Below are 14,963 nucleotides of genomic sequence, written 5' to 3'. Positions count from 1 at the left end.
TGGCCAATTTTTGCATTGTTTTGTAAAGAAGGGGTTTCACCATGTTGCTAAGGCTAGTCTTGAACTGATCTCAGGTGATCCGCCCACCTTGGCCTCCAAAGTGCTTGGATTACAGGTGTGAGCCACCACGCCCGGCCGATTTTTTTCTTTAGGAATGAAATTAAAGGAAACTTTTACCTGTTGTTTCTCACACTCCCTAGTTTAACTTTTGGGCATATATTACTTTCACAATTAAAAAACAAAAATTTAAAAAATCATACATTAAAAGTACAGTGCTGGCTCTACAATAATCAAAAAAGATTTCAGAACCATCTACATTTGTATTGTTTAAACATTCTTGCTGTTTTTATAACATAAAATAAGTAGAAAAGATGTCTTCAAACATCAAGTTTTAAATATTTTTTTCAAAAAAATAATAACAAAAAACACTACCACCACAAAACAGATTCCAATATATGATGAAACAATCTAAAGGGTTTATAAGAAGTCAGGAATTATACATATTTTACGTACTAAAATATTTCCATACCTCTTTAATTTGCCGTAGCAATGCACTTTTGCTAGCAATTTCTTCTTTCTCTTGTTCTGATGATAACCGTAAGTATTCTCTGGATCTATGTGGTTTAAAATTCATCTTTGTATACAATCTTTCCTGAAGACTATCAAATAATACATTCAAAGTTCGAGGCAAAATGCCAATATTTTCTTCTGTGCCTACAAAAGGAATTTTTATGTTATACTCTCTCAGTCTAGTAGGAAAGAGGAAACTTTCCTTGTCTATTAAAGCTCCTTTTATACTGCCAACAGGCAAGAGTCAACAACTAAAACAAAAATGAGAGAAGTTGAGGATTACTCAGTTTTTCATCACTTTGGTATTCACTGTATTACCAACATTTTATCGACTATTATTCTGATTTAAAATCTGAAATTTTACATTCAGATAATGTAACTATATTAAGATTTGTAATCACTCATAATCATAAACTACAAAAGTAAAATGAAATATAAAATGTCTTCCTGGTCATCTATGCTTAATTCTCTGTATCACATCAATACTTTTTCTGGATTTTTATCATCATCTAAATCTCTATCAATGGGTAAAGTATTTTTACAAATGAATTAAATAAATCTGAATTAAAAGCCAACAGCAAGGCCAGGCATGGTGGCTCTTGCCTGTAATCTGAGCACTTTGGGAGGCCAAGGCAAGTGGAACAACTGAGGTCAAGAGTTCGAGACCAGCCTGGCCAAAATGGTGAAACACCATCTCTACAAAAATATAAAAATTAGCTTGGCATGGTGGCACAGGCTTGTAGTCCCAGCTACTCTGGAAACTGAGAAGCTGAGGCAGGAGAATTGCTGGAACCCGCCAGTGGCGGCTGCAGTTAGCCAAGATGACACCACTGTACTCCAGCCTGGGTGACAGAGTGAGACCCCATCTCAGAAAAAAAAAAAACAACCAACAGCAATACATAATCAATATGCTAGTACCATTAAAAATAGAGAAAACACTTAACTAGATAATGGCAACATAACTACATACATGTATTATAAAAATACTGAATGATTATTACGGCTTTCTGATCCTTTCCAACCAAAGTATAACAATATTTACCTTGAAATGTATATGTTTTTCCTGAATTGGTTAGCCCATAAGTAAAAATCAGCCGACTTTGTCCTTTCAAGAGGTCTTTTATTGGCTGCATAATGCAACCCTGAAAGAATTCCTTCTGTGTAGTTGTTGGACCAAAAACCTAAGTAAGCATTTTTAAAACAACTGTTTTTAGAAAATTCAAGTTAATATTAATAGTGTGCTCCACCCCACCACTATTGTTTAAAAATTTTTTAAGAGTTATTCTTAAAACAGGTGCCACATCCCCACTCCCACAAATACACTTGATAGTTTTACTACCAGAAACTTTTCAAGATAGAAATCTACCAGGGAATCAAGTATTCACTTAAGTTTTGAAAAGAATATTTCTTAAAAATATATTAATAATATTTTTAAGAACACTACAGTGATCTATTTATACCCAATTATATATTTCCAGATCTGAGATTTGAGTCTTATCTTTAAGGAAAAAATACTAGAACCTAAACTCTAAGTTGCACAAGCAAAAAAATATATAGTTCATTATATACGATTATACAGCAATTTAGCCTAAGCCACGTCTTCTTCTCTTTAAAACAAAAAACAAAAAAACCTTCAGTTTTACCTTGGAAAAACTGAATTTCTGTGCCATCTGCCCCGAGTTTTTCTCACTTAAACGACCAAGAATGTTTTGAGGCTCTTTCAGCACAACCGTCTGTGAATCCAGAATATGCACACAGCCCTAGAATGCATACCCCCAATAAATAAGAACTGGTATTTTGCCAATTTAAATGAAAGTAAAATATTAAAATTTGATTAAATTCAACACAAACCTCAGACTCATGTTCTTTTTCTGACTGTGTAAATGGTCTTATCCGAAGACAAACGTGGAGATAATCTTTAGATTCGAAACTGTTTGCCTTAAAAAATAAAGGAGAACAAAATTTTGTTTTTGAAAGATAAGGCTTTTCAGAGACCATCTTTCCTTAACATGGCTAGTTTTTACATAATAAATGGAGATCATAAACAACTTCTAAGCAGTCACTATTCCGCTTTCAATCATGTTAGAAAAACAACAAATCTATTTAAATAAAAACAAAATACACCACAAAAGATTCCATTTCCTCCATCTTCTGTATTTATATGTGAAGTTTATAATAAGCCTTTTTTCCACAAAAGCCTAATTAATGAGGCCCTAAGTCACTGGAAAATATAACTCTAGAATAAATCAAAAGTAACTAGAATATTCTATTATCCAAATGCTTAATAACATAAGGCATTCAGAATTTTTTTACTGTGTACCATTCTCCTTGTTACTTTTTCTGAGGAAGAAATGTGTTTAGTTTATTTTTAAATATAATTTTAAAGAAATGTTTTAACATTTTTCAAAAAAGATAAAAAGGAAACAACTACTTGACAAACGCAACTTACCAAAACAGACATAACTAGAAAATCTGAATAACCCAACTTCTATTAAGCAAATTCAAAAATTCAATCAATTTTCAAACAAAATGATGCCACAAATAAATAAATAAATAAATAAATAATCCAGGCCCTGGTAGTTTAACAGTAAATTATATCAAACATTTAAGAAAATAATCACACAAATTGTACATAAACTCTTTAAGAAAACACAGGAAGATAAAAATACCTTAACTAATTTCGAGTTTGCCATAACCTGAATAACACAACTGATAAAGATACCCTCAGGAAAAATTAGAAAACAAAATACCACATTAAGATATATGCAAAATTTCCCACACAAAATACTAGCCAATATATAAAACAGGATAATACATCTGACCAAGAATGGTTTATCCTAGGAATATAAGGTCGGTTTAGCATTCAAAAAAAATCAACCCAGGCAATTAACCATATTAAAAGAATAAATGAAGAGAAACTTTTATCTCTACAAATGGAAAAAGAGCATTTGACAAAATTCAACATCCATTTGTAATAAAAATTCTCAGCAAAGTGTAATGAATGCAAACTTCCTCATCCTGATAAAGGGCTCGTAAAAGACCTATAGCTAACAACCTTCTTAATAGAAATGATGCAATCTAAGATGAGTAGCAAAATGAGTAATAAGAAAACGCTTTCTGCTTCCCCATTTCTAGCAACATTGTATTAAAGTTTCTAGGCATGAAGCAGGAAAAGGGATGGGGGAAGAAAAAAGGAGAGGTAAGGGAAAGAAAAAAAAAGGGAAGAGAAAAAAAGGGGAAGAAAGGTAAAAGGGAAGAGAAGAAGAGAAAGAATGTGAGGGAAAGGGAGAAAAGGGGAGGGTAAAGAATAGGAAAAGAAAAATGGAAGAATAAAAAGAAATGAAAAGACAAAAGTCATCCAAATTGAAAATGAAAAAATAAAATTGTCTTTATTTAGAAACAACATGAACATATGCATACAAAATCCAACAAATCTACAAAAAAACTAATGTATACTAACAGATGCTAATCACAGGTTACTTAGAGGTGTGATAGGAGGGAAGACTTACAAGGAGCCTCAAGGAAACCTTTCAGGGTGATGGATATACCCACTGTCTTGATTGTGGTGACAGTTATACAAGTGTATGCCTATGTCAAAACTTGTCAAACTGCATAATTTAAAATATATGCAGTTTTTCATTATGCCTAAAGCCACTAAAAATATTATTCACAATAGCATCAAAATAACATGTTTATAAATATATTTGACAAAAGTCATGACAGTCCTCTACATTGACAAGTATAAAAATAAAATACTGCTGAGACATTAAAGACCTAAATAAAATTAGGAAGAATGCCATGTTCATGGATTAGACTCAACATTGTCAAGAAGTCAATTCTCTCCAAATTGACCCACAGATTTAATTCAAAGTCAAAATCCCAAGATGCTGTCTTGTAGAAACTGGTAAGCTGATTCTAAAATTTATGAACATGCAAAGGATTTATAAAAGCCAAAATTTTCCTAGAAAAAAAAAGCAAAGTTGGAGAATTCATACTACCTAATTTCAAAAGTCATTATAAAGCTACAAAAATAGACAGTGTTGTGTTGGAGTAAGGACAAATAGGTCAATGGAAGAGAACAAAATCCACATAGATCCTCATAGAGAAATAGATCCACATATACACAGTCATTTGACTGTCAATAAAGTCACCAAAATAATGGGGAAAGTCTTTTCAATATATAATGCTGAAATAACTACCTCTATCTAGTTAAAAAAAAAAAAAATGTATGGAGGCTGAAAAAAACAGAAGGAAAAAGTTAATCTGGGTCCCTATATCAACTGTACACACAGACTGTTCAAAATGAATCACAGATATAAGTACTCAAATAAAAACTGTAAAATTTCTAGAAAAAGTAAGACAAAAACTTTGGAGAAGGCAAAGGTTTCTTAACAAGAACACACCAAAAAAAAAAAAAAAAAAAAAAAAAAAAAAAAAATAAAAAAAAAAAAAAAAAAAAAAAAAAAAAAAAAGATAAACTGAATGTCTTTAAATTTTAAAATCATCAAGACAGTATTAATCTGATAAATGATTTCTATCTAGAATACATAAAGATTTCTCACAAAACACTAATGAAACAACCTAATTTAAATGGAGAAAAGGTCTGAAGAGATACTTTACAAAAGAAAGTAGGAAAATGGCCAAGAAATAACTTGGAAAAAGTGCTCACTAGAGAAGGGCAAACTAAAACCACAACAGGATACCATTACATGCTCACTAAAAATAAAGATTTACATTATCAAGTGTTGGCAAAGAGGTAAAAGCACTGGAACCTACAGACATTGCTGGTGCTGGTACAGCCACTTTGAAAACCAGTTTAGTAGTTACTTATAAAGTTAAACTTACAGTTTCTCTTCTTAGGTATTTACCAAAGAAAAATAAAAACACAAGTCCACAAAAAAGCACATGAATGTTCACAGTGGCATTATTTGCAATGGGCTTAAACTGTAAACTACCTAAATGTCCATCAAATGGTAAATGGAAAAGTAGCTTATCTGCACAACAGACAAACTACTTAGCAATAAAAAGGAAAAAAACTACTGTTATATGATCCATGATAAATCTCAAAAACATCATGCCAACTCAGGAGTCAGTAAATTTTCTCTGTAAAGAGCCAGATAGCTAATATTTTAGGCTCTAGAGACCCTATAGTCTCTGTCATAACTACTCAACTCTGCTGTTACAGTGCCACAACAGATGTAGTAAATAAGTAAACCAATAAGTCTGGTTGTGATGCAATAAAACTTTATGGACAGTGACGTTTGAAATTCATGTAACTTTTATGTTATGGAACATTATTCCTATTTTGATTTTTCTTTTACTATTTAAAAATATAAAAACCCTTCTTAACTTGTATATAAGTATAAAAACAGGCAATACAAAAACAGGCCATTGTTTGCCAACCCCTGCATTAGAAGGAGGCAGACACAAACAGCTACATGACATACAATTCTGTTTACATGCCAAGAGACACTTATCAGAATTCCCTCCTTTCTTTCTTCCCTCTTTCTTACTTTATTTATTTATGATATAGTAAGTTAAAGTTTAAAAGGGGTTGACACAACAGGTATTAAATAAGAACTGTTATTTTATTATAATCCTAAATCCCCCTTCCTCTTCCATCATTCTTTATAAATGGGTTAGTTATCTCTAAGGCACCAAAAAGTAGCATAAAATGTAACAAACAAATTATGAATGGATTGAAAAGTAAACGTATAAAGTCTACAAAGACACATAGCAAACATTACACCCGTAGTAAGTAGGGTGGTAGAAGGGTTCTTCTTCTTAGTCTAAACACTACTAAGTTTTTCTAGTTTTAAAAAATCTTCATAATTTTCAAAATGAAGTTCCACAGTTCCTAGAAGCATAGTGGAATGTTTCACATCTTTGGCAAAATCACAGCAATACCTGACCTACAAGGAACACCATGAACTATTAGCTGGAGTTCAGTTTCAACATGAGATCACACTATCTCTTTTGATGGTGTCGACTCTCTGCTAAACTGGATCTCTCAGTGGTTGCTGTGATAAAGAGGAAGTATTACATGAAAACAACAAAGAACAAGAAATGTGGGTGGTAGTATCTAATCTGATTTTAAGGTTTGAGAAATTGTCCAGTGTGCAAAAGGCATACATATTCCATTAGTAAGGAACTATAGTTAACAGAGAATGAAATGTTAAATTTTTTTGGCCAGATGCAGTAGATCACGCCTGTAATCAGCACTTTGGGAGGCTGAGACAAGAGGATCACTTAAGCCCAGGAGGTGGAGACAAACCTAGGCAACACAGTGAGAGCTTGCCTCTACAAAAAATTTTCAAAAATTAGCCAGGCATTATAGAGCACACCTATAGTCCCAGCTACTCAGGAGGCTGAGGAAGGAGGATCGCTTGAGCCTGGGAGATTGAGGCTGCAGTGGGCCATGAGTACAACACCGCATTCCAGCCTGGGTGACAAAGCAACATCTTGTCTCCAAAAACGAAAAAAAAAAAATTTCTTAAGCTTGTGTCATATGGCTACTAGGTTATGGCATAGATACTTGTTGTTTAGATCTACTACTTGAAAAGGAACTGTTACATATTCATTTTGGTGTAGGACTCCATGAAAAAGTACTGAGATACAAGGTTGCCTTAAACCCAGAAAGTCTGAGAAACTCTGTTCCAGTCATATGCATACACAAATATTTCCACTCAGTCATGATAATAAACACAATACTTTCCTCGTACTTACCTCAGCATTTGGAGCAACTAAGGAAAATTCATGAGACAGATCAAGCTTAATGCCATCAAAATTTATTTCTGAAGGCCTTGCAATTGGGTCAGCACTAAAAACATAAGATGGTCGAGATACTCCCTCTTGATTAAAATTAGATTCCATTCTGCAAGAATAACAGCAACTTCTTTAACAACCTTAATAAGTCAGCATGTAAGCCACCCACACTTTTAAAAGTCTAGCCCAATACTTCCCTCCAAATAACTAGATTTTAGAAAAGAAAATCATTACATTGCTTCATTTGTAACACAATGGCCTACCGGAAAGACAAAAGATCAAATTATATTTACAGACTCTGTATCTAATAATTCTAAACACAGCCTACTATTTTCATAGGATATCCATTCAAAGAGGTTTCATGAGTACAGGTAATCTGTAAAGATGGTATCAAATGTTTACTCTTTCCCTGAAATCCTCTCAAAACTCAAAGGAGATCACACAGTAAATTATAACCTTATGTTATTTACTGACTCCTGTAGAATGTTACTTACAGACTCTTTTAGCATTTAAAAGTTAAACTCAGTTATCTGAAAAATTACTTTCAATTTCAAATTCAAGTAAAAAGTTAAACAATATATATAAACACATTCAAAACAATACCTGACACATCACAGGTTTTAAGTTAAATAGGAATAATGCATCAGCAAACTACTACAATTGAATTAAACATCAAATCACTAAACTCAAAGGTAAACTTAAAGATAATCTTAACTGAAAAATACTAACATTCTAGTATTTACTGAGAATCTACTAGGTGAACAGTTCTAGGGAGAAGGGGAAGACTCTTGCTGTTTTTTGACAAGATTATAAAACATCCAGATCGGTGACTACCAAACTAAGGTTCGTAGTTCAAGAAAGTAGTAATAATCACCACCCACAGGTATTATATAAAATGGACCAAAGACAGCCCTTGTATAATGGACCTATATTGTATATTTCTTCACAGCTGGTAGGGACCTTAGCTCAAAAGCCCACTGGATCAAGGACCACAAATGTTTAAAAATTTAAAAGCCTGCTGGGTTGCCAAACTCTAATTCTGAAGCATTCATCTGCTTTCAATATAGCCCAAAATAAGCATATTTTTAGCCATTTAGAGCCTGCTAGGTTTGAATGCCCCATGAAATTGCACCCAACATTTGCCAGACATATAAAACCTGGGACTATCAAGGCCACTGCTGCCCTTGAGAGTTCTATGATCCAGAGACTCACCACTGTGCAATATCACTTAGACATCTAAGCCCCTCTATGATTCTTTTCTGTACCTTGCCCCATCCTCCTTTCCCTCTTTCCCCTCTGGATGGTGGCCCCTCACCCTGGTCTAGAAAAGGTCCCATACTGAGAGGGATTTCCTTTGCCTATAATCCTGTCAAAGCCCTGCCCACATAAAGTTCCTTGTTTACTCCTGCCACCTTGCTGCCATCTTTTTCCTTGATCAGGCGGAAATTCAAACTCATCACAAAAACATGGTTGGATTTTTTTCCCCTCAATTGCAAAAGGACTAAGGAAAGCACTGATTTAGATCATGTGGCGGGGGGTGTTTGCAAAATGTTAAAGTACCAGCTTGACATTTCATAACACAAAGTTCATGGAAATTCCCAGAAAATTAAAAAACAACTGTGGCTTCAAATAATAATTCTTGGTTTAAAGAAAATTGTTGATGAATATTTTAAATTGCTGAATTAAAAAGAACATTCCTGTGTATTAAAAGCAGTTATAATAAAGGAGTATTTGTTCATATGTTCATTTTTCAATGAACAAACTACTTCCTAGCATTTCTAAAACTGTTGAGATATACGGTAACTTCTTGCAATTTTAAATGACTTCTACTTATACATGGGCTTCCCAACTAAACTGGTAACTTGTTGATGCCAAGAACCTTGTCTTACACCATCTGTATCCCCTACAACAAATTCAACGACTTATGTAAGAATAAAGACTCCCTGACTATGACTTGAAATAATGGCTATGAAGAAAATACTTTCTACCAAAAAAAAAAATCCTAGTCTGTAATATTATCTTTTGTGACAGCAGACTTCAAAACCTCATTTTTCATTTCATTTCTGCTCTGACTGAAAAACTGCATCTTTATGTATCTTCTCTCCAATAAGAATCCACAGTTGGAGACTTTGGTGAAAAATAGTAGCATCTGCTATTGAATGAGGTTTCTGAATGTGATCCACAACACACAGCCTCAAAAATAGTCTTCACGACTAAGTGATGAATATTTTATGCTATTTTGCAATTTAAAATCTGGAGTCGTGGACCTGTAATAAAATACATACACTGTTACACTACCTAACCCATAAGGCATGAACTTGTGTCAACTAGTACTTTAGCAAGGAATATTAGAGAACTGTGCCAGACAGGCATCACTGAACCAGGGAGTGAATAGAAATGGAGAAAACCTTCTAAACTGGGGATCACAGCAGTCACTGTGCCACAAACTCTTCAGCCTGGCACTGCAAAACCCTAGAAGGGCAAGCCCCAAGCACCAGGAGTCCGGAAATAAGTGCACAGAGGCCACCACAGGGCTCCCCCCGCAAAAAAGGCCGTGTTACCTACCAGCCGAACGAACTGCCCACCTCAGAGCTTCGAAAACTAGGTGTGGCAAAGGAGGCCTGTTTCTCAACAATATTAATGACTGCAAACATTTAGTACTATTGTGTGCCAGCACTAACAGCTTTACATATTACCATTTAATCTTCACGAAAGCCGAAAGAAGTAGATACTTTATTTCCGCCTTTTAACTGATTAAGAAAACTAAGGTACAGAGAGACATTAAATGAATTGTCTTGGGTCACTCAGCTAATAAGCAGTGGAGGCGAGATTTAAATCCTAACCGAATTAGTATGACTCAGTCCTCGCTGCGTACCCGGTGTTCCTATCGGTCCGCAACCCAGTTCCTGAGAGTAACATCCACGGGGGTACGAGGTTACTGTCGGAAGATGTCCACACTGCTAAAGCCGTTTCCCCGTCTTAGGCCCCATAAATGCGCAGTCACCCACCTCCTCTCCACCCCTCGCTTCTCCCCCGCCGGTTCACCCCCTCACCTGCAAAGGTCGCCTGGCTAGCCCGACCCGCGAGCAGCGCCGAGTAGCTTCCGTTTTCAAATTCAAACAATGGCGGCCAGGGCACCGCACTGAACGCTGGGAGTGGGTGGGGCTTCGGAGCACCGCCCGAGAGCCCAACCCGCTCGCGCTGCGGGCTTTCCAGTGGCTCCGGGAAGAAGCTTTCGAATATGGGGGCGGGTCTTGAAACTCGGGCAGCCAATGGTCGCTTTCTCGCGGCTGTTATTCAGTACCACACTGTTGACTGGGACGCCGGTCTCTGATTTTGTCTCAAGGCAATGAAGATATGGCAAAGGCCGGAGGTGAGGCCGCTGCCACTGCACTTAGTCCTACGACTCCCCTACGGACGGGCTGAGGTGGCCGGCTAGCCACTTCCCAGTCCTGTCCCTACGGGGCCTAAAAAGGCCCCCCATCCCGGGATCCGGAGGGTCGCTTCCCTCGCTGCGTCCCCATTTTGCAGCTGCCGGTCTAAAAATTGATGTAGGTAAGCTTATGAACGCTAAAAACTAATGAATGCAAGATGCTAAAACAAACATTAACTGAAAGGTTGTCGGAGCAGAGAATGTTAGTATCTTAAAGAATCACCCTACCGGTCACTTCTTATTATAAAGGGAAAATGTAATTTTACACTGAAGAGATTTATTAGACATCCCTTAACCAAGTGAAGATACTTAACATCACTAATATTACCTAATACTATTTGTGCTAGAAATTTTTGACATGATTTTAATCATGAAGAAACAATCAGGAAAAAAAGCAGTGTAGAATATTCTACAAAACAACAGGCCTATGCTCTTCAGAAGTGTCAGTGTCATGACGGCAAAAAGAAAAAACCGAAGTGGAGGGTTGCTTTTGTCAAGAGTCAAAAAAAAACCAAATGAAATTTGTGAATCTTGGTTGGTTCATAGATGTTTACTTTTCTTTCCTTTTTTTTTTTTTTTTTTTTTTTTTTTTTTTTTTTTTTTTTTTTGAGACTGAGTTTTGCTCTTGTCGCTCAGCTGGAGTGCAATGGTGCGATCTCTCTGCTCACTGCAACCTCCGCCTCCCAGGTTCATGCCATTCTCCTGCCTCAGCCTCCCAAGTAGCTGGGATTACAAGCAGCTGCCACCACGCTCAACTAATTTTTTTTAATACTCTTAGTAGAGATGGGGTTTTACCACGTTGGCCAGGCTGGTTTTGAACTGCTGACCTCAGGTGATCCACCCGCCTTGGCCTCCCAAAGTGCTGGGATTACAGGTGTGAGCCACCACGCCCGATCAGAATTTTTTTTTTTTTAAAGTAACTGGGGAAAGATATTTGTAGACATTTGGGGAAATTCAAATATGAACTACATATTAGTTGATACTGAATCAGTTTTAAATTGATTGTACATGAGAATGAATCTGTGATCAAGTGGAAGAATGCCTTTGTTTTTGGAAGGAGCTTGCTGAAGTAATTAGCAGCAAAGTCATAGTGTTTGCAGCTTACCTTCAAAAGATATGGCAAAAAATAAAATACAGAAAGCAAATATGGCAAAATATTAGTAACTGGTGAATCTAGGTGAAGGGTATAATGGTATATATCATACACTCTTACAACTTTTTTAAATAACTTGGAGATTTTCTAAAATAAAAAGAGGAAGGGGAAAAAAGGAATAAAGTTCTGATCTTCATGACCTCCCAGGCCCTGCACAATCAGGTATTGGCCGAGATCACTCCCACTCACTGTGCAGTAAGTTGATCTACTCTGGGTACCTGAAACACCAACTTCTTTCCTGCATGTATGAACCTTTGCACAATTTGTTCCCTCTACCTGAATTCTCTCTTCCCCATTCAACACATGGCACTTCCCTTCATCCTTTAGATTACATCTAAAATAGTACCTTCTTAAAGAAGACTTTCCTGACTACTGTATGGCAAGTGAGCCCTCTTTTTTTATTTGCAGGTTCAATTTCATTTTTATACTTTTTACAACTAGCAATTGTTGTTGTTCTCCTAACCCCTAAAATGTAAGTTCTGTGAGTATAGGAACTGTATTTTGCTTAGCCACTAATGTATACTCAGTGACTATAAACACAACACAAGCAAATCAATATTTGTTGAACAATGAATAAAGGCTGATGTGGCTGGATAGAGACCATGGGGTGGAGTAGAGAGTGATTTTGGAGGCATGGGCCAAGGCCAGACCCTGTAAGTCTTAGCCAGGTTACTGACTTGAGTATTATGAAATGTTTACTGGATAACCGATTTTAAGCATGGGCATGGTACATCCAATGTCCATCTATCTTTTGAAACGGTTAATCTCTTGGAGAAATTAAAGGCAGTCAAGGAGGAGGCTACTGAACCAGTCAGGAGACTGTTGCAAGAGATCCCAGCAAAAGATAATGATAATGTGAACTTGGGAGATGGCAGAGGAGTTGCAGAAAAGTGTCCAGATTTCAGAAATATTTTTTTCTACATTTTTCATTTCAGCACCAGCCACTGGGTTTTCCCTTAGAGATGCAGAGCCAGCTTGACTGGGAAGTGCTTAAGATTTAGTGCCTATTCCAAAGAATTCCATCTGTGCCCTTGAAATGAATATTAACATAAAATGAAAAATTTAGTAAGTTATATCAAGCTGATTTTCTGCCCTAACCACAGTTTCGACTGTTACTAATAGCTAACTTTCTATATGCAAGGTAGTAGTCTTAGCATTTTATATTCATTTAATCCTAACAGTATCTCTGTGAGGTAATTTGTTGTTATTATCCCCAATCAATAGAAGAGGAAACTGAGACATGGAGCTAGTAAAGAAATTGTAAATGTATCTACTAAATAGAAGTGTTGAAGATTAAAGCAGGTAATAGTGTATTTATAAAAGTATCTGGCACATGTTAAATAATAACTTGCTTAAATTTATATAACTAATAAACAGGGAGACTGGATTTTGAATCTGGATGATCTGGCTCCAGAGTCTGTGCATTCTTTGGCCTCTCAAAGTTTGGACCCAACACCCTTGGAGTTCTCTTAAGAAAAAAAACAAAGTGCTTAACTCCTACTGCAAAGCCATCTTCGAAAGCAAGACTAACACAGCTCACTTTTCAACCCCAAAATAATAGTTTTGAATATGTATTAATTGCAAAGGTTTAAATAACAAGTCCAACAAAAATTTATCAACCACCCACTAAGTGGCAGATGTCTCTACCCTTGAAAGGCCTTCCATCCAAAGCAGCCCTTCTCCACCTGGGATTTTAAGAGACAGTTAATCCCTAATGCCTTTCAGCACCCATTGTGTGTAATGTATTAACCTCTTTCGTATGCGTCTAGAATAGCACTAGTTCTGCACCATCCTGAAAAAACAGTCAATTTTTTTTATCCCCTGTGGTTCATATGGGGAAATCCATATGCAAAGAATTTCAAAACATGACAAATGCTGTAATAGAAATGAATAAGGAGTAATGGAGCAGAGTGAGCATAGCTTAACAGTAGTGGCTGTGAAGTCAGACAGACTTGAGATTGAGTATAAGCCCAGCCACTGCTAGGGCTCATAAAATTGTTGGAAGGATTAAAAATAGCATTTGTAAGTTATTTAGTATTATCCTGGCACATAGTAGGTTTCATAATGGTAGTAATATTTATTAAATCTGTTTATTAAGTCACTAGAATGCAAGCTGTCTTGGTCCTCTATAGTCCCCACATTTAAAACTGTGCCTTGCACAAAACAAGTACTCAATAAATACTTTTTGATGTAATAAGGGATGTCTACTAGGGAAGATTTCTTAATGTAGCATGTAGGCTGAAGAAAATATTGGGATTTGCTAGTGAATTGCAAGAGGAGGCCATTCCAGGCCATGGAAAGCTATGAAACAATGACAAAAAAGGACAAGAGTTCATGAAAGATTCCAAAAACTAAATACCTATTTCAGCATGACTGTGAACATATGGCAGGACATAAAAAAAGTAGGCAGAGGCTAGATCATAAGGGGCCCTGTAAAGTGCTAAAGAAGAGCTAGAATTATATTCTGTAAGGCCTAGGTTTTACCCAGCAGAGTTATGGAAGGAAGAGTGTAATAAGAGAAGAAACAAGATGGATTGAGTCTATGTCTATAATACCAAAATCTTACAAAGTGAAAGTCAAGAAATTACACAACAGGATGTAGAAGTTTAAGCATATCATTTCAGTGTGCAAAGGTAACCAGAACAAGCAAAAATATATTTAACTCTCTAAAGCTAAGTGTTTATCTGTCTTTGTAGGAAGTAAATAGATATCTGTTACTGATACATAAAGAAATAACATTAGGAGGAGCATATCATTTAAAGATGGGTAATTTCCAGAAAATCTAAAAATAAATTATAAAAATAGCTGCCTCTGGAAAGCAGGCCTGGAGATGTAAAAGGGTGAGATTCTTTTATTATATTTTTGAATTTGTAATAAACTTTTTTTTTTTTTTAATTTAATGTGTCCTGACTGGGCTTAGTGGCTCATGCCTGTAATCCCAGCATTTTGGAGGCTGAGGTAGTAGGATTGCTTGAGCCCAGGAGTTCAAGACAAGCCTGGAAAACATGGCAAAGCCACATCTCTACTAAAAATACAGAAGTT

At 35.9% G+C, this 14,963-nt stretch overlaps 1 protein-coding gene across 1 annotated transcript in view; it reads right to left on the bottom strand.

The window, feature by feature from the left end:
• The window catches only part of KIF20B (kinesin family member 20B), a 67,493-nt gene extending 56,938 nt beyond the window's left edge, over nucleotides 1–10,555 (bottom strand). Inside the window, exons 1-6 of the mRNA XM_037731916.1 lie at nucleotides 10,389–10,555; nucleotides 7,297–7,444; nucleotides 2,422–2,508; nucleotides 2,214–2,330; nucleotides 1,613–1,751; nucleotides 530–714 (exon numbers count right to left, since the gene is read on the bottom strand). Coding sequence (XP_037587844.1) covers nucleotides 530–714; nucleotides 1,613–1,751; nucleotides 2,214–2,330; nucleotides 2,422–2,508; nucleotides 7,297–7,443 — 675 coding nt within the window. The 5' untranslated portion in view covers nucleotide 7,444; nucleotides 10,389–10,555. The remainder of the gene's footprint in view (nucleotides 1–529; nucleotides 715–1,612; nucleotides 1,752–2,213; nucleotides 2,331–2,421; nucleotides 2,509–7,296; nucleotides 7,445–10,388) is intronic.
• Nucleotides 10,556–14,963: the final 4,408 nt, after the last annotated feature.

The sequence above is a fragment of the Cebus imitator genome, unplaced genomic scaffold (genome assembly GCF_001604975.1).
Source record: "Cebus imitator isolate Cc_AM_T3 unplaced genomic scaffold, Cebus_imitator-1.0 Scaffold431, whole genome shotgun sequence".
NCBI classification, from domain to species: Eukaryota; Metazoa; Chordata; class Mammalia; order Primates; family Cebidae; genus Cebus; species Cebus imitator.
This window is presented reverse-complemented; position numbering and strand designations above follow the sequence as displayed.